Genomic DNA, 19,271 nt, shown 5'->3' with positions numbered 1-19,271 from the left:
TTTTTAATCTACGTGGCAATACAGTTTGGCAATTTATGGCATAGAAAATTATTTTTTATTATTTGGTTTGACACATAAGATTTTTTTTATTTAAAAGATAACGACAATGATCAAATTGACATGACATTGAAAAGATTAGAGACTAAATTGACACAATTGAAAGGTTAGGGACCAAATTGACAAATGGTGTAAAGGATAGAGACTAACTTTGTAATTTACCCAAAGATTTAATTATATGTTGATTTTTGGTCTTAATAAAAGTTTTAGCCTTTTCATAAATAATAATAACTAGCATATAATCAATACAAACGCATAGATATATTATACAAATTAAACATAATTTTCATTATAAAAATATAAATTATTAGTCAAATTATTAAAAAAAAAATGGCATGTAACACATGCATATATATATAAATATATTGTTTAATTTTAATCAAAATATAAATAATTAGTCAATTTTTTTTTTTAAAAAGTAAACATAATTTGTCACGTATTAAAGGTCTTTCCTAAATTTAATACTACTTATGATCATTTTTTTTAAAATTTTTAATAAGGTAAAACGTGTAGTGATCTTTGTTGTGTGATGATTTTTATTGAGTATATGTAATTGACTTATAAAAAAAAAATTTATAGTTCATTAATATTAAATTCTTAGTATTTTGCACTTATTAACTCATTTGGCATAAAGATTAAAAAACTAAAGTGGACATATGACACAAACTTAAGTGGATAGTTATAGTGTGATCCCTACATAAATTTAGACATATGGCGCAAAATTAGATTCTAATTTCAAATTCTAATTGAACTTTCTCTAAATTTTGCCTATTGATATATAATAATAAAGATTAAAAAACTAAAGTGGACATATGGCACAAACTTAAGTGGATAGTTATAGTGTGATCCCTACATAAATTTAGACACATGGCGCAAAATTAGATTTTAATTTCAAATTCTAATTGAACTTTCTCTAAATTTTGCCTATTGATATATAATAATAATAATAATAATAATAATAGCATGAGAGTAGTTGTAATTTCAAATTAGGATAATTATATTTTTACATTGTACTATCAATGTAAGACTTTAGATTGTAAACTAAACAAATATGTACAATATTGTCTCCTTTATTTACAATCATCACTGTAAGGACTCGATTCGTGACGAACCGTAGCGGTGTTGGGCTCGTACGTAAAAAGGCCCAAACAATATTATTTGTAGAGCGTGGGTTTGAAAGGCTAGGCCTTGGTCACCAGGCGGTGGGTTTTCCGTGGTGTTCATACATGGTTAAGTTTTCTTCACCCCTGAAATCTTGTTCCTGGAGGTGGGCTGGGAGGCTCTGGTTTTTGGCCATTTTTCCCAGCCCTTCTCTAGGTTATCTATTTTTCCTTTTATATTCGCCTGCGTTCATTGTCCTTCGTCCACGTATAGGGTCAACCTTTCCAAGACGGATACTTGTCCCATCAGCCCATACCCAAAGTCGTTGGGGGTGGTTGTAAAAGCCATAGAATACGGCTCTGTCAGGTTCAGAGTATTGAATGGCAGTAAGGGCAGCTTTCCCTGGATATTTTTTAGATTTTTCTTCCAAGTTTTAGTCCTATACCGTTTTTACCCCTTCTCTCCGGTGGGACTTTGAGTCTGCCGAGGACTGAATTGTCCTCGGCTGTATTCCAAGGCTACCTTGTGTTCTATATTATCGAGCTTGGGCCATAGCCCTCCTCGGCTTGGACCTTTGGATTCCCCATGGGTGAATGGGCCTAGCCCATAAATTATTTGGGCCCCACAATCACCACTAAATTGTCAAAGTTCTTCTAATTAAGCCAAATCCTATTCTATATAGTGCAATTTCCTTCTTAAAGTTTCTTCTCAAAATAGAAATAAACAAATACTTCTTAAAGTTTTCCTCCAAATTCGATCAAAGAATCTTTTATGTGTAGTACTGATTCATTAAATCATCTAAAAATGAGTTTGAGATGAGCTTATTTGGTTTTTAGTTTCTTTTTTATTTTTATTTATATTTTTTTATACTATACATGGATCCCATTGTACTATTCAACTAATTTTTAATTTTTTTTTCTACACTTTCAACAAAAAGTTTTCAATTTCAGCTAAATAAATTGTTCCCAAATGGACCCTAAATAGCTCAGTAAATTATACGACTAAAATAATATGTGAATAGTCTTTTAAATTGTCATACAAAAGGTTGGAGGAACTTCCTACTTAATTAATTTGAAAAAAAAAATTTGTCCAAAGAAAATTTTGGTAAAATAAGCAAAATATGAATATTAAACATGTCAAGACACCCAAAGTTGCACATGTATTTTCTCAAAAAAAAAAAAGAAAAAAAAAAGTTGCACATGTACGGTTCTACTCATCCAACTGTTAACCTAATTAAGAAATAATGCTATCAATAATCCAAAGCGGGACCCAAGATGCAAAGAATATTAAAAATGAACATTTTATTTCACATTCCAACTCAAACCATTGATTTAAAGTTTTAAGCCTCAACAAATTTGTTAGGTTTCAATTAATTTAACTGGTAATTTATTTATTTATTTATTTATCAATCACGATCTAAGTTAGAATCTTACCTATAATTAAAAAAAAATTATATCTTAATCTGATTAAGAAAAATCATCGTTTGAATTAATAGACGTGATAAATTTTAAATCATTTTCCAATTAAAATAAAATCAACAAATCTGTGTAAAACGATCAAAAACTCTAAGTCATGGCTCCTGCAATGAGTGCCATATGTTGTCTGCATTTGCGCAACACACCAATTATGATTAATGACTTCAAAACAGACCTCACCCTGGAAATCCAATTTATTTAAAGCATGATGAATAGAAAAAGCAATGCTACTTAACCCAAAAAAAAAAAAAATTGTAACATTTTTCACAACAATTAAGTGGACAAATTTTTACCAGTTTTTATCTGAACTTTTTACTGACGTCATTTTTTTTTACTTACTAGTTACTACTTCTAATAAACTGTTACATTAATTGAGTATGAAATTTTTTGTGTCTATAAACTTTCTCTAATAAAACCAGTAAGTAGATCCCACCATTTTTCCACAATTGTATACTTCACGTAATTCATCATATGAAGCAGTGAAAAACCAATCCTTTTCATTAAAAATAAATATAGTAGTGGTAAATCCATGGCAAGATTCAGACACATAAAAATTCACCCAAAAATATATTATATATATATAAATATATATATTTTATATATACATAGAATCCCTTTTGCTAATTGTATTGTTGTGGAACCCAAGTGAAATGATTCAATTAAATAGTTGGGAATTTTTTAGAGGCTCTGACAGGTTTATTTATTTATTTATTTTAATGTATTTGTTTATTTAAGTTATGGTAAGCATAAATAAGAGAAACAACTTTGTAGCTAACCCCCCAACAAAAAGAAACAGATGTCACTATGACCTTACTAATTGGAGAAGTGAACCCGAAGAATGGGTCAAGAAATGGCTAGAGAGAGAATTAGACCCATCATCAATGAAAGATCTCTCCCTCTCGCAGGAAGAACAGGCGGAGCTAGCTCGCAGTAACAAGAAGGTTAAGAATGTGAATCATGCAGGATTTAGTGAGAGCAGTGACTCAAGACCACCATCTCCAAGTCAGCCTCAAGGCCTGTGGAGTCGAGAAGTTTCGTTTAAAGATAAGGTAGTGGGTGAGATTCCTGGTGCTTTTACTCAAGCATTCAATTTTGGAGATCTCATGGAGGATGACGCAGAGTCGGATGATGATGTGGAGGCTCTTAGGGAAGGACTCGTTGCTGTTAAGTTCTCAAAAGATCTCAAGCAGAAAATTAGGAATCCTTGGGCAAGGGCCTTGATAGTTAAGGTGTATGGGAGGTCAGTTGGTTTAAGCTTCCTCCAAAGAAGGCTTTTGTCTTTATGGAAACTAGCAGGCAAACTTGACTGTGTGGATTTAGGCCACAGATTCTTCCTTACGCGGCTGTCTCTCGAAGAGGATTTTGAGACTGTGTTGAAGAGGGGGCCATGGTTTATAGGTGGCCATTTCCCTTCCATACGTCCATGGGAACCGGATTTCAAACCGGTGTTGGTGAATGTGTCATCGATTGCGGTATGGATTAGACTTAATGAGTTGCCGATAGAGTACTACAATGCGGAAGCTCTCTACTTGATTGGGAAAGCCATTGGAAATGTTTTAAGGGTGGATTCCCATACTGCGGCAGAGGCTAGAGGTAGGTTCGCTAGGATGTGTATTCAAGTAGATGTTACTAAGCCTTTAGTAACAGCTGTTTTGATTGGGAAAAATGAGCAACCTGTGAGCTATGAAGGTATACAGTCGCTGTGTTTTGATTGTGGCCGAATGGGTCATAGGCGAGAAAATTGTCCATATTCTATCCGGAAAGAGGCAACGATGACGGAGACGGCAGCCATGGAGCCGGGAAAGGAACGTACAAGGTCATGCAATTCCCATGAGGTATGTGCTGACAAGGGAAGTGTGGGGTCCAGCGAGATCGTGCTTGAGAATGGACAACAAAATGTGGGTGAGAACGTACATGATAGTACGTATGGTCCGTGGATTATGGTCTCACGTAAGGTGAGTGGAGCAAGAAGCCAAAGGAGTAATAGGGGACCACCTGGGCAAGAGAATGATCAGAGTAGGAGTAGGAGCACTCGTAGTAGTTTTGTGAAGGATAAGTGGGCTAATGTGGGGTTTACAAGGGATGAGCAAGTAGCTGGGCCATTGAGAGAGACAAAAAGGAAAATGGTCCCAACTAAGGTGACAGATGAAGCTTTGGGGGAAGGCAGCAATATGGGCTTAGACAGTTTTAAGGATTTGAAAGGCCTAAGGCTTGCGGGCTTAAGCCCAAAAATGTCTGCGATGGATTCAAAGTTGAATCTAGCCAAATCGGTTTCCAAGCCCAGTCCACATGCTTCTATTAAGGGGAAGAAAGCTCTAGCCCGGTCTAAGGTTTTGACTAATGAAAAGGGTAGTAGGGTGAGTTCCTCTAATCACCAAGCCGCCACTGAACCTTTCCTTTTCACATCTCCTTGCTGTGCTACTGCCATTGGAAGCTCTGAGCTGGAAATTATATTCAAAGATCGCGAAATCAGCAATGAAGGGGATGTTATGGGCAATCATGGTAGAAGAAACGGTGCTGTTGCGATTGGAGATAGAGATCACTAGAGATTGGGTAGGTCCGATTAGGATTTGGGGCTGGTTCGTCAACAGGAAGCAGAGAGCATGGATGATGATCTATCTGAGAATCACCGTAAGTGTGTTGATCCTTCTGTGGATGGGTATGATTTTACTATGGGGGGAATGGCTATCGGAACTGTGGAGGCTAAAGGAGGTTCGACACCTGGTGTGGTCAGCCATACCGAAAATTTATGCGATGCCGAGGGTAGCCTTGAAGCGGCTAGAATGGATATTGAGGGTGGAGGTAAAGTCGCTACCTCATGTTGATTTGTGTCCCTGAAAAATAAAATTTTTTCCCATGAATATTATTGCTTGGAATTGTAGAGGTACGCGGAAAACCGCGTTTAGAAGTCATGTTAGAGAATTAGTTCGCATCCATGATCCAGCTATTTTAATAGTGATGGAGACTCGTGTTGGTGGAGATAGGGCGAAGGCGATTACAGATGATTTGCCGTTTGATGGAGCTGTCCACACCGATACCATGGGCTATGCGGGTGGGTTATGGCTGCTGTGGAATGGAGATAGAGTGGAGATCAACCAATTAGCAATTACTAAACAAGAAATTCATGTGGCTGTTAAGGTACTCTCTTCTAATCTTAACTAGTTATTATCTGCAATCTATGCTAGCCCTAGGTGTGCTGAAAGGCAGGTGTTATGGGGTAATCTTAAAATAATGGCGAACCTTCATGATTTGCCATGGGTAATGGCGGGCGACTTTAATGAGCCACTGACAGAGGGTGATAAATTTGGAGGAAGGGGGGTGAGTGTTAATAGAACTCTCCAGTTCAAGGAATGTCTAGATGCTTGTAATATGATTGATTTAGGTTTTTCGGGTCCTCGGTTTACCTGGACTAATAGGAGGGATATTCAAGCTCTTATTCAGGAGAGGATAGACAGATTCTTTGTCAATTCCCAATGGTGTCTGATTACCCGGAGGCCCGTGTGGCCCATCTCACTAGGTGCCATTCCGATCATTGTCCCGTTTTGTTGGAATTGCAACCGAGAAGTCAGGAGAATAGGAGGAAATTATTTAAGTTTCAAACATGTTGGTTGTCTAATTCCAACTTTCCTTCCGTTGTTACTCAGGCCTGGAGTCATAGCTCGAGTCTAGCTCAGGCTATTGAGCTTTTCACTAATGAGGCTATCAGGTGGAATAAGGAGCATTTCGGTAATATCTTCTTTAGGAAAAAGACAATTATGGCAAGGTTAAATGGTATTCAGAGAGCTATGTCAGTTAATCCTTCAGCTTTTCTCCTTAACCTTGAAAATGAACTTCTAAAGGATCTTGATGTTGTGTTGAACCAGGAAGAGGAGCTGTGGGCTTTAAAATCGAGAGTTAATTGGATGATTCAAGGGGATAGGAATACGGCTTTCTATCATGTGTCTACCTTGGTGAGAAGGAAGAGGAATAAGATTTTGGCTATCAAAAACACAGTGGGTGAGTGGTTATATAAGGAGGAGGAGGTCAAAGATTTTGTGATGAATGGGTATAGGGATATATATACTACTTCTTTCTGGTGTGATTCCTTTCTTCATCCTCGAATTACTTCCTGGCAGGCTAGGCTGTCGGAGGAGGAAAAATGTAGTATTAGTGGGGAGCTGTCAGAGGAGGATATAAAAGCCGCATTATGGTCTTTGAAAGCTTTTAAGGCTCCCGGCTCGGATGGGCTGCATGCTGGGTTTTTCCAAAAGTTCTGGCTCACTGTGGGCAGCTCAGTTATTTCTGAAGTTAAAAAAGTTTTTGCTGAGAGGAGAGTCCCGGAGTACCTCAACACAACTCTTATCGCTCTTATTCCAAAGATCCAAGGTTCGGAGACGCTCAGTAATTATAGACCTATCAGCTTGTGTAATACAGTGTATAAAATAGTGTCGAAGATTATTGTCGCTAGATTGAGACCGTATCTGGACAAGCTTATCTCTCCTTGTCAATCAGCCTTCGTGCCGGGTAGAAAAGGTATTGATAATGCTATTATAGCACAGGAGGTTATCCATTCCCTTAGCAAAAAGAAGGGGAAAGTGGGTTACATGGCTTTGAAGATTGATCTTGAGAAGGCGTGTGATAAATTGGAGTGGAGTTTCATCCGAGATATGCTTATTAGGATCAATTTGCCTACTGATCTGATTGAAACCATTATGAGTTGTGTAACGACGGTCTCCACGTCAATTGTTTTTAATGGGGAAGCTCTGGATCCAATTTTTCCGTCAAGAGGGTTAAGGCAAGGGGACCCTCTTTCTCCCTACCTCTTCATCCTTTGCATTGATTTCCTTGGTCAACTTATTGAGGAAAAATGTAGTGCTAATCTTTGGAAGCCGATTAAGGTCTCCCAAAGCGAGCCTTCAGTTTCCCATTTGATGTTCGCGGATGATTTGGTTCTCTTTGCCAAAGCATATAATATTAATTGCTGTGCCATTAGAGATGTGTTGGATGAGTTTTGCAAAATGTCAGGGCAAATAGTTAGTGAATCTAAGTCGAGGGTGTTCTTCTCTCCCAATGTTGATATGGATGATAGGGAAGCCTTTTGTGATATCCTTGGTTTTTCCTCCACGCCATGCTTAGGAAAATACTTGGGTATTCCCATTAGGCAGCCGGGTAGGTTTTCTCGTGAGTACAACTTCATTCTTGATAGAGTGAAACAGAAGTTAGCGCGTTGGAAAGCAAATTTGCTCTCTCTAGTGGGGCGTGCGGTTCTCATCCAAGCTTCCTTAGCAGCTATTCCCTCCTATGTAATGCAGTGTGCTTCTCTTCCGGGTAGAGTGTTGGATGGTATAGATCGGGTCAACCGTAATTTTTTGTGGGGTACTACGGAAAATCAGAGGAAGATGCACTGGGTTGGGTGGCAAAAAGTGACTAAGACGAAGGAGGAAGGAGGTTTGGGCCTTCAAACGGCTAAAGGAAGAAACACTGCTCTCCTGGCCAAATTGAACTGGAGATTTCACTCTGAGAAGGATTCCCTTTGGGCCAAGGTTTTAAAGCAGAAATATTGCTCTGGGAGGAGAGCTAATGTTATAAATGCAGATCGGCTTCCGTGTTCTCAGGTCTGGTCTGCTATGAAGAGAGGTAGGGAGGTCTTCAATAAAGGTAGTATGTGGCTGGTAGGCAGGGACAGTACTTAGAATTTTTGGTTTAGGAATTGGATCAAAGGGGGGCCCATTTGTCACTTGATTCAGGGGCCTTTGACTCGTGAAGCTGATCAATTAATGGTGAAGGATGTGTTGACTGATATGGGTTGGGATTGGAGTTGTATTCCTTTTGTTCTGCCTACAGATGTTAAAGATTTGATTCTAGCCATGCCGGTGCCGCTCACTAATAGAGGGGCTGATAGATTAGTTTGGGCAGGCAGTGCTAGAGGCGGGTTTGATGTCAAAAGTGCGTACATGCTGGCTGTAGATTCAAACAAAATTCCCCCCTTGCCGGTGGGGTGGATCTGGAAAATTAATACGCTCCCTAGGATTAAAACTTTTATTTGGAGATGTGTCCATGATAGTATTGGGGTGAAGGGCTACCTGGTTAGGAGGGGAGTTGGGACGGATGATTTATGCCCAATTTGCCGAGAAGAAAAGGAAACGGTGTTACATGCTCTTCATGATTGTCCCTGGCCTAGGACGCTTTGGTTGCAGCTGGGAGTTAGGAATATGAACCAAGACTTTTGGAGGAGCGAGCCTCAAGAATGGTTTGGTTCGGATGGGAGTTTAGGCAGTAGGACCATGCACAGTAAATCCCAGTGGAGCATGTTATTCTCCTTTGCCATTTGGATGTTATGGAAAAGTAGGAACCAGGTGGTCTTTATGGGTAAAGCTCAGAATCCAAATCTTTTGGCTGAAATTGAGAATCATGTAACTGAATTCATGTATTGTGTTAGCTCTCCGAGGTGTCCCGTGCCTAGAGTAGTTGTTGTGTGTCGTTGGGAGAAGCCGCCAGTGGGCTGGATGAAGCTAAATTCTGATGGGTGCGCTATTGGTAGTCCGGGTCTTGCTGGCTGTGGTGGTGTAGTGTGAGATAGTCATGGGAATTGGGTCACTGGGTTTTCAAGGCACATAGGGATCATTAACAGCTTTGTGGCTGAGCTATGGGGTTTAAGGGATGGGTTAATGTTGTGCAGCAATTTGGACATTCCTGCTCTTATAGTCGAAATGGATGCCAAATCCATAGTGGATATTTTCTGTAGAAATGGCTATGTTAATGAAGTGATTTCTCCTATCTTGGATGACTGCAGAATGCTTATCAACAATTTCCAGCAAATTCAAGTCAATCATGTGTTCCGGCAATCGAATTGTTGTGCGGATGCTCTTGCTAGAATAGGGGCTGACCAAGCCTTAGATTTTAGATCCTTTGAAAGTCCGCCTGTGGACGTTTCTGACCTTGTTGAGCAAGATAAATCTGGGTTGTATTTCAACAAGCGTTGCCCTGTTCCTGGTTAGTTTGTTTTAATGAAGTCTTCTTTTCACCAAAAAAAAAAGATGTCATTCAACAAAGTGACAAACAATTTACTGAGTATTGGCATCGGGGGAGCTGCAAAAAAGTGTTTATTATATATCTTCAAAACTTACTTTATGTATTTTATCATCTTATTTTACAACTCGCCATCAATTTCTATTTTTACATACAATTCATTAAAATAATATAAACTATACCAACAAATAATATAAACAAATCAATTCTCTCTCTTCTCTCCCATCTCTCTCTTCCCTTTTTTCCTCTTTCACTCCATTAAAATATTAGTTTTTATTTTTACAACCCATGAACAATTGTATACATACAACCTTACTGTTTATGGATGCTAAAAAAATTTACGTACCCATACTTAGGTGATTCTCTATTTATTTGTCTTGGTTGCTAAAATAGCAACGGAGAGTTTTTACACCCCGATACTGATACTTATGAGCTCAATATTGGTTGGGTTCCTCTTTGCTAAGGGCATTTTTAGGGCTACAAAATTAAAATAAGACAAAGGCCCATAAGCTCCAAATGCCAGCAAGATCAAGCTTAAATTGTGGAGAAGGCCCATGCTAATTAGCTTGTGAGCTTAGCTCAAAATGGGTTAACCAATGCCCAACTCATGACTCTTGGATTCATCCCATTCGACTAATCAAATCAGCACACAAAGTTGGCATCTTACCCAGAAATTGCTGCTTGGAAAGATGGCTTATGAGTTCAAACATAAGCTAAGAGCTGCTTAAAATTTCAAACATGCTTCTAAGACATCTATATTGGCATTTCATATGTTGTGGGTTAGCCTATTATTATTGTGTATTTTGTTTGGTTACATAACAACCCTTAATGAGACGGATTTGCATTTTGTATTGACACAGTGGAAAGGTTCCTACCTCTCTTAACTGTTGAAAGATCATTTCAATGTTATATCAGATACATGGCGTGAACTATCAAATGAATTTAAAGAACATATACTATAAAAAAAAAATTCGGGAAAGCAATATGTCAAAAACTAAAAGCCAAACAACGACTCACAGGTTCTCAGGTATAAATACTAAGGATTAAGTGTCAACAAAAAGACACAAGTAAAAGAGCTCAACAGCAGGCCAAGCATTTGATCCTTGGCAGTTTTTCATAATACATCAAAATCGAAGTCCAGTTCAAATAGCTCTAGTTCAATCACACTTTCATCACCTCCCTTGATAAGAGGATGGAGGATAAGGTTGCGGGCAGGGGCGGACCCACTAAGAAATAGACTAAGAAGGGTGGAGGGGCATGGCCTCCCAAACTTTTTCAATTTTATAAAATTTTCCTAAATTAAAAAAAAAAAAAAATATATATATATATATATATGGTTGGCCTCCAAAACTTTTCAAATTTTAGATTTTTACCATGTAAATTTACCTAAAACTTTCAAAAGAAATATAGTTAACCCCCCAAACTCTTCATATTTCTTGTCTGACACTATTAAATTGGTTCAATTTTACATTTATTATTATTTTGACCCCATTCATAAAATTCTAGTTCCGCCCTGGTTGTGGGTTCAAGACAAAAGGGTGCTTGTGTAACTAAGCAATAAAAAACTGATCAAAAGCCCTATTATCAATTTAAATTATAGTACAACTGAACCAAGGCCAAATGCATCATGGCTGTGGCCTCACATGCATGGTCGAAGTCAAAGTGGTAAGTTTAGGATGTTTAGCAGGGACAAAAAGGCAAACATGGCAAAGACTTGAGGTCTGATGGCCTTGGTGTCATATATAAGGCCAACGCTAACACCATGAGACCCAAAAATAAATTTGAATTCAAAGAAAACTGTTTGTTTCTTACAAATAGTAATCATGGTCGAGGCCAATTGCTTCTTTTTAGTCTTTGCTTTCGTTCTGGAATTCAAAGAAAACATGCGAAATGCTTCATTGGAATCTCATTTTGAATTGCATGCGTGGGACCCTCGGGCATGGCTTTTGTAAGTGATTTATTCCATTTGAATATAGCTTATTTCAATGAGAATGATATATGTGAGTTTGGCTCAATTTTTCATTTTTCCAAAATTAAAATCTTTTGGATTTCTGATTAAAATCGTATTCTAAAACTAAATACATTGATGTTAATGGATCAGTATGCTAATATCTATTATTTTAGATATTTAACTTTGAAATAATTATTTTTGGTGTGAGACGTCGTTGTATCAATCATCAATTATTTTTTGGTTGGAACCATATTTTAATAATAAGATCTTCCCATCAACATGTTAAGAAATCTACTATGTTCATAGAAACACATTTTCATTATAAGAAGATAGTTACATAACATTGAAACTAAATACATTAATCAAATAAAGTGATAACAATAAACACCCACGTTCAAATATTACCAACAACATAAGTTCAAACATCACAAACACAACTTAAAAAATCACAACAACAATAAACATTTTTCTTAATTAATTCTAGAGAATCTCCACTTAGCCCGAAATGCTTCACTTGAGCCAATGCTTTCTTTATTTACATATTAAAAAAGGTAACACGGCCTTAACCTTCTTTAAACTGCAACATCTACTCAACCTGCAAAATCACACACAAAAATATCACCCATAAGAAATATAGAGCATATGTGTTTTAAAAGTAAATAAGTATGCATCTCACAAGTGTTGGTTCGGGCCAGTTATGAGTACATAGATACGGTATTTTGTTAGGGGGAGATATGGAGTTTTTTTTTTTTTTTTTTTTTTTTTTTTTTTTGTGATGTACTTATTTTATTTGATGATTATTCTTTGATATCTGTCTATTTTTATGTTTTGTGAATCCAAGTTCAGTTTTTAGATTTGATTTTATCCTATATTTTCCACACATGTGTTTATGATTTGTTTTCAGTGTTTCAGAAATTTATAGGTTAATTCTTTCTCAATTGCTATCTATTCTAGCAACTAATAGTTAGTGGATTGTGATAGAATTTTATGAGGGAAACACTTTGTAAATTGGGCTAGTTCTTGAGTTGAGCAATTCATATATATATATATATATGTGTGTGTGTGTGTGTGTGTGTGTGTGTGTGTGTGTGTTTTATCACGGATTGCCAAAGGGAGCGATTGTTAGGTTCTAAAGATTTAAGATTAAATTTTTAGAGTCCTAATTTGTTTATGTTGGTAAACCGAGAACAAAAACATATTTAGGATAAGTGTTAGACATTTCTCAAGTGATTCAAGTCAGGTTCCAAGAACATTCAAGTTGCAGAAAAAGAATTCATCTTCAGTGAAATTTTACTGATCGAAGATCGTAGAAAAACAAATTTTGTAGAATTTTAAATCTGGCCCAAGCCTGCGAAAAAGTTTAGGATTTCATTCCAACACTCCTAAGTATAAAAGAAAAACACTAACTATGTTTTGAAGACTCTTAGAAGACTTGTGAGTTACTCCTATGAGATCTGAGAGATTTTGTGCCTTCTAACTATACAAGTGTCTGCTGGAACAAGATCTACAATCAAGTGCTAGTGGAATCTAGTTGCTGCAAGATCAACAAGTGGTGATTTAAAACCTTTGAGTGGAATCTCAAAGTCATAAGTGTGGGAGCTTGTATGCTGCAAATCCAAGAGAGAAGAGTCCTTGGATTTGGAGTTTGCACGGATTCGGAGTTTGCATGTGGTTGTATCAGTAAGTTACTACTAGAGGTATAATAGATTTAGGGTTAAATCTTTTGTATAAACTTTAATTCTCTATTAGTCTATTTGTTTACCTCAAGGATAACTAGGTCAAATCCTCCTCAGATTTTAACTTTGATATGGTTCGTTTCATTAGTTTTTCTGGTTGATCATATCTTTGTGTTCTTTTCTTTTCTGCTGTTTGCATGATATGATTTTTCGCTGTTTAATCTAGGCCTCATAATTAACTAAGTAATCACTTGACTAATATATTAGGTTAAACAACCTGTTTTAAGGGGTCTAAACAAACAAACACATTTCTTGAAAAATTTGAGCTCGAACAAGTTGGAAATACAACAATTAATTAATAATATTTATTTTAAGTAAATTTTATGTACTTTTTAACATAATTTATGTTTATTTTAAAATTTAAAATTAAGTAACAACAATAAAATGTTAAAACTCACCTTAATTATTAATTTTTTGATAGTTTATAAAAATGCAAATCCCTATCTAGCTCTATATATAGGCATAACTGGCTCAACAATATATTGCCTGCTCGCAAGCATTATAACCAAAAAAATTTTCTAAGACTGATACATTGTCAAATAATGTCTATAACTCGACCCCAAAAAAAAGGTGAATAAGAAAGAAAGATAGAGAGTCAAGTTGAGAGTGGAAGAGAATTAAAGCAAAACACAGACAAGAAAGAAAACACATCACAATTAAGAAAATCATCACATATACCCTGTGGTTGGCCTGCTTGTTGTTGTTGTGGAGGTTGAGGTTGAGGTTGGGGTGGGTGGGTGATATTGTTGGTTGTGTGTTGCTAAATTTAGATCATGTTGGAGCATTTTAATATTAATTAATTAAAATGGATTTATATGACTATATAAATGTAAAGATGTAGCAGTTAATATGAAAAATGAGGAGTTAATGAAAATGTTTAATCCTACATTGAAAAGGAAAGAGACTATTTTATTCTTTTTAATGTGGTGATTAATAGGCTGATGTGTATTGTAGCATTTTGTGGGCTAGATACATTCAGAATAATTTCCTTATTCATTACTGAGTAAATGACCTTTTTATTATGGAAAATGAAGAGTCATTCACCCATTTAATGAATTATTTGTTGGGCCTATTTATTTCTTCAGAAACTCCTTATCTCATCCATTTAATTGTGAAACTCCAGTCCATCATATTTATGTCTAGCAATTAATCTTGTAACACCCACTACATCAAAATTATGGACCTAATTAATTAGATTAAGTTGGGTAATAACTTCATGAGACCCATTAAGCCTATAAATAGACTCATTCAGACCCATCCAAGTAACAATCCAGCAATTGCAAGCAATCTTATACACAAAAAAATAGAAAGGTTCTTGGCAAAGAGGGGTGTTCTTTTTGGTGGAGCTTCCTGGGGGAGACAAGTTAGAGAATGTCTGCACCAGTTACAAGGTTTAGCCAACCAAGGGCTTGAATTTCCTTAAAGAGAGCGAGTGTCACGCTTCAGTCTAAATAGTGTTGTGTAATTTCTAATCTCAAATAAATAATATTCAGAAGTATTATTCAATTTCTCTTTGTGTTATTTCCATTATTATTGTGTTTGCATCAACAATCATTAGGGAACATATTTAATAAGAGAAATAATAGATTCCAATTGAGCATGAAATATAATAGAAAGTACACCATTCAATTTAAAAACCTAAGTTTACAAGTTTGGATCAAGTTATATTATAATGATCATTCACTATTTTCATTATCATTTAATATGAAAATTTACCCAAATGTATCTACACAACATATTTTGTATATATATATATATATATATATATAAGTTTATGAATAACCTATAATGGAGAAATAACAATTAATTTTTATTTATAAATAAATTAATTAATAAAATTAGAAATGAAGAAGGAAGTGGATAAATAAAAAATAAAAAAACAAACAAAAAAGGGATGGAGATGAAACAAAGAGAAAATAAATTCAAATGGCTTTATGTGACTTTTGTGTTCTTTAACAGTTTTAATAGTATCACAAAATCTGATGATAATTTTATATTTTAGTGAATTACAGTCGGCATCCTAAGGTTGGAGCTAATATCAAGTAGGTCCAAAATATTTCAAAAATATCCAATTTGGTCCCTAAACTATATGTTCTTAGAAATGAAATTGTTGTATTTAGCATATGGTTTAAGGATCAAATCAATTAGTTCTGAAATGTTTTTTGAACTTGTTTAGCTTTGTCTCAAACCTTAGAAATGCTAACTGTAATTTGCCATTTTATATTTAACCATAAAATTTTAACTAAATAAAATTCAATTCTCTGAACAAGGAGACTAGGGAGGAAATTTCCTTGTAGAAATCTCTCACACGAAGTACGCCCCCACCACATCTGATTGAATTCAAAGAATTTAAACAAAGTTTCATAGACATCATAGCTAGTTAGCATAAAAATATTTTGTCTTTGTACTGTCCATTCTTTATCAATTTAAAAAATAATTATAAAAATAAAAAAAGCAATAAAGTGAAGGAGTAAAAAGATAACGTAATCAATGACTAAAAAACTTTTTTATAAAAAATAATGGAAAAAGCTGATTAACAGAGTCTTCTTCGAACTCTTCAAATTTTTTTTATAAAAGAACCAACAATTGCGGGTGAAAGTGTGTAGACAAAGGCGGTTATCTTTTTCTTTTACGGGTCTTCACAATCAATCAATGCCCCAGCACCTTAGAAATTGCAAAGGGCTTACCTTTGCCGCTTCAATCAAAATCTTTTTGGCCATTTTATCTGCACCACTCTATGGAACAATAATATTACACCACGTTTCCATTAATTCTTAATTTTATGCTTTTAATTTCTGTTAGCTTCTTTTTTTTTTTTTTTTTTTTTTTTTTTTTTTAAAGAATACTAAGAGAGGGGAGATTTCTGTTAACTGAAATAATGGATTAAGGATTAGCTTGAGTTGTTGGAATTCACCTTAAATTTTTTTGATAGTCTTTAAAAATGCTAATTCTAGCCCAATATATATGGCATAACTGGCTCAACAATATATTGCTAGCAAGCGTTATAACCAATTAATTTTACTATTTCTAAAAAAAAAACAAAAAAAATTACTAAGACATACATACTACATAGTCAAATGTCTATAACTCAAAAAAGAAGTGTGAACCGGTGAAAAGTTGATTTAAAAGGAAATGACGAGAGAGCGCAGTGGCACACAGCTACACACACTAACCATCTGCCAGCAAAGAGTTAAATTAAGCTTTGTTTTTTTTTTTCTTTTTTTTTGGTGTTTGGACACTGGTACTTTCACAATTTTGCCATATCTGTGCTATCCCCTATTCTGCATGAGAGTGGAAGAAAGAACACAAGTATAACGCAAAAGAGTTGCATAATCCAGGAGTAGCAGTCTAGGCTCTCACACAAGACCGGCCCTAGGTCTAGGCCACTTAGGCTATCGCCTAGGTCCCCTACTAGAGAAAGGCTCCCAAATTTCAGGACAAAAATTGATATATGTTTTTTAAATATATATATTTTTGGAGATATAGGAAAAAAAATTAGTTTTATATTTTTTTTTCTACTTTTAAGAAGTCACAAAGAATTGAGTAATGCTAAAGATAATACAGTTATAATAAACACATGAGTTTTACAAATATATGTGTCACCAATCACAATAAATATAGGAAAATTATAGATGCAAGGACGCAGTTTGAGTCCCTAGCCCAAAGGATAAATGAACGTAGGTCCAAAAAGCCCAATATAATGAATTGGTAGAGAGTGAGTTGGAAAATTGGGCTTAAATGAGTTGGACAACAAGTAAAGTAGGTTCAGATGATAAGAAAAGGAAGATAGATTGATTTAAACTAAAGAAAATCGTCCTCGACATAGTTTGAGGAGATCAATTCTTATATATTTCTCTCAAGTTTGATTACAAATTCAGTTCTTAATTGCTACGGTGTTTTTTCCTTGATTTCTTGATCTTCTTCTCTCAGAGTATCCCTTCTATTAAGTACCATCTTCCTCTTTCATCCCTACCCTCCACGTATAGGTCAGATTGTTGGTGTTGATACTTGTCCCATCAGCACATTCCTGAAGTCTTCGAGTAGTAGCTGTAAGGCTGAAAACCACTGTTTAGGTATCACTTCCTCATTAATGCGGCCAAAAAGTTAGCTACAGAGTATTTAATGTGGTGGTAGCAGCTTTCTCCTTAGATATTTTAGGACTTCCTTCTATCCTATGTTTTTATGATGCTTATCCGTATCAACAGAATTTCTTGCAATGTTCCCCTGGATGGTAGACCACCCCTTTAGGCCTCGGCTTTGGTTAGCCGAGGAGGCATTCATCCTCGGACCACCCTCATAGGCCCTTATGATCAAAACTAACTTTTTCAATTGCTAACACGAACTCCCCTGATAATGTTTACCCCTTCATGGACGACTTCAAGTCCTCGAATTGGGCCCCAGGCCCAATATATACACAGATATGAGATCCTAGGCCTAACACCCTACAATAGAAATATTATAAGTTTTACTTCAAAACCTTTACAAATTGATGTAATTAATATGATTTGTAGACGTCAACAACCTATTAAATGCATTTTTAAAATTACTTTTTGTTATTGGTGATGCATATTTGTAAGCCTGATGTTATAAAATTTATAATATCCCTGACATTATTTATTTAAATACTTGTCTAATATCTTTTTTATTTTTATTTTTTTTATACAAAATAGAAATTCTACTTTAGCCCAATCTAAATATATATGTGTGTGACATTCTCTCTTGGAGACTTGAACCCTAACCCTTGTCCCCCATGCCTCACAAACACTTATACAAGTGGAGTGAGTGTCACTAATCACATTCATTGTTACATTGTTCGTAATTTTTTTTTTTTGTTTTGTTTTTGTTTTTTTTGTTTTTTTTTTTTTTTTTTTTGTAGAGATAATATCATATAAAAGTTATGTTGCAGTAATCATAATTTGACACCTCATATATGAAAAATTATGGAAAAGAAAAATACGAACGAAATTTTTTGTGTTTGTGGTAGTCATTCTCCACAACTTTTTAGTATTACTTGTGATATTGATCAATAAACTCAACTATTACCTTCATGCTTAGAAGTTTAAGTGATAACCCAACATAAATGGCATGCTTGTGATGCCCTATGTCCATAATCCACCCCCTCCCCCCTCCTCCTTTTCCCACTACTTAGCTATCAAAAATAAAAAAGAAAAATTTTTGGCTCCAAACATGTCTAAAGCTTTAGGCTTCAACCCTCAATTAAAGATAACATATGTCCCTGCCATGTGCAAACACTTAACCCCAACTAAGTAAGCTACACACATTATACATGACAATGATACATGTCATATTTCTATAAAGGATTGAAACCTAAGACTTCAAACATAACTTTGTCCAAAAATCATTATTACCCTGATTCCCATCAAGTTAGGTGGAGTCCAATAAGATCATTTCCTCTACAAACCACAGTTGAGAGCTTAAGAGATAGTATTAGTAAATGAAGTGAGGGGCAATCAATAAGGTTCAACCAGGATAAACGAGAATCTAAAGTGGGCATAGTGAACACTCTATAACAGTTAGCTTTCATTTGTCCAAAATACATGAATTGCACCTACATTTAGGGGGGGGGGGGGGGGGATACCAGTATATATATGTATTAAAAAATACTAGAAATTTGTTTCAAAATTGTGAAAACACACACAAAGAGAAATAATAGATTCCAATTGAGCATGAAATATAATAGAAAGTACACCATTTAATTTAAAAACTTAAGTTTACAAGTTTGGATCAAATTATATTATAATGATCATTCACTATTTTCATTATCATTTATATTTATAAATAAGTGTATGACTAACCTATAATAGGGAAATAACAATTAATTTTTATTTAAAAATAAATAAATTAATAAAATTAGAAATGAAGAAGGAAGTTGATAAATAAAAAATACATAAGCAAACAAAAAAGGGATGGAGATGAAAGCAA

The 19,271-nt window shown here is 35.3% G+C and overlaps 1 protein-coding gene across 1 annotated transcript; it reads left to right on the top strand.

Moving 5' to 3' along the window:
- Positions 1-5,236: 5,236 nt before the first annotated feature.
- Positions 5,237-9,610, top strand: LOC115961140. Its single transcript, XM_031080172.1, has 5 exons — positions 5,237-5,435; positions 5,518-5,771; positions 6,278-8,227; positions 8,360-9,183; positions 9,292-9,610. The coding sequence occupies exons 1-5, from the start codon at positions 5,237-5,239 to the stop codon at positions 9,608-9,610; spliced, it is 3,546 nt and encodes a 1,181-aa protein (XP_030936032.1).
- The last annotated feature ends 9,661 nt before the right edge of the window (positions 9,611-19,271 follow it).

Source organism: Quercus lobata, chromosome 9 (assembly GCF_001633185.2).
Source record: "Quercus lobata isolate SW786 chromosome 9, ValleyOak3.0 Primary Assembly, whole genome shotgun sequence".
NCBI classification, from domain to species: domain Eukaryota; kingdom Viridiplantae; phylum Streptophyta; class Magnoliopsida; order Fagales; family Fagaceae; genus Quercus; species Quercus lobata.
The sequence above is the reverse complement of the archived record's forward strand: the minus strand, read 5'-3'. Positions and strand labels throughout refer to the sequence as shown.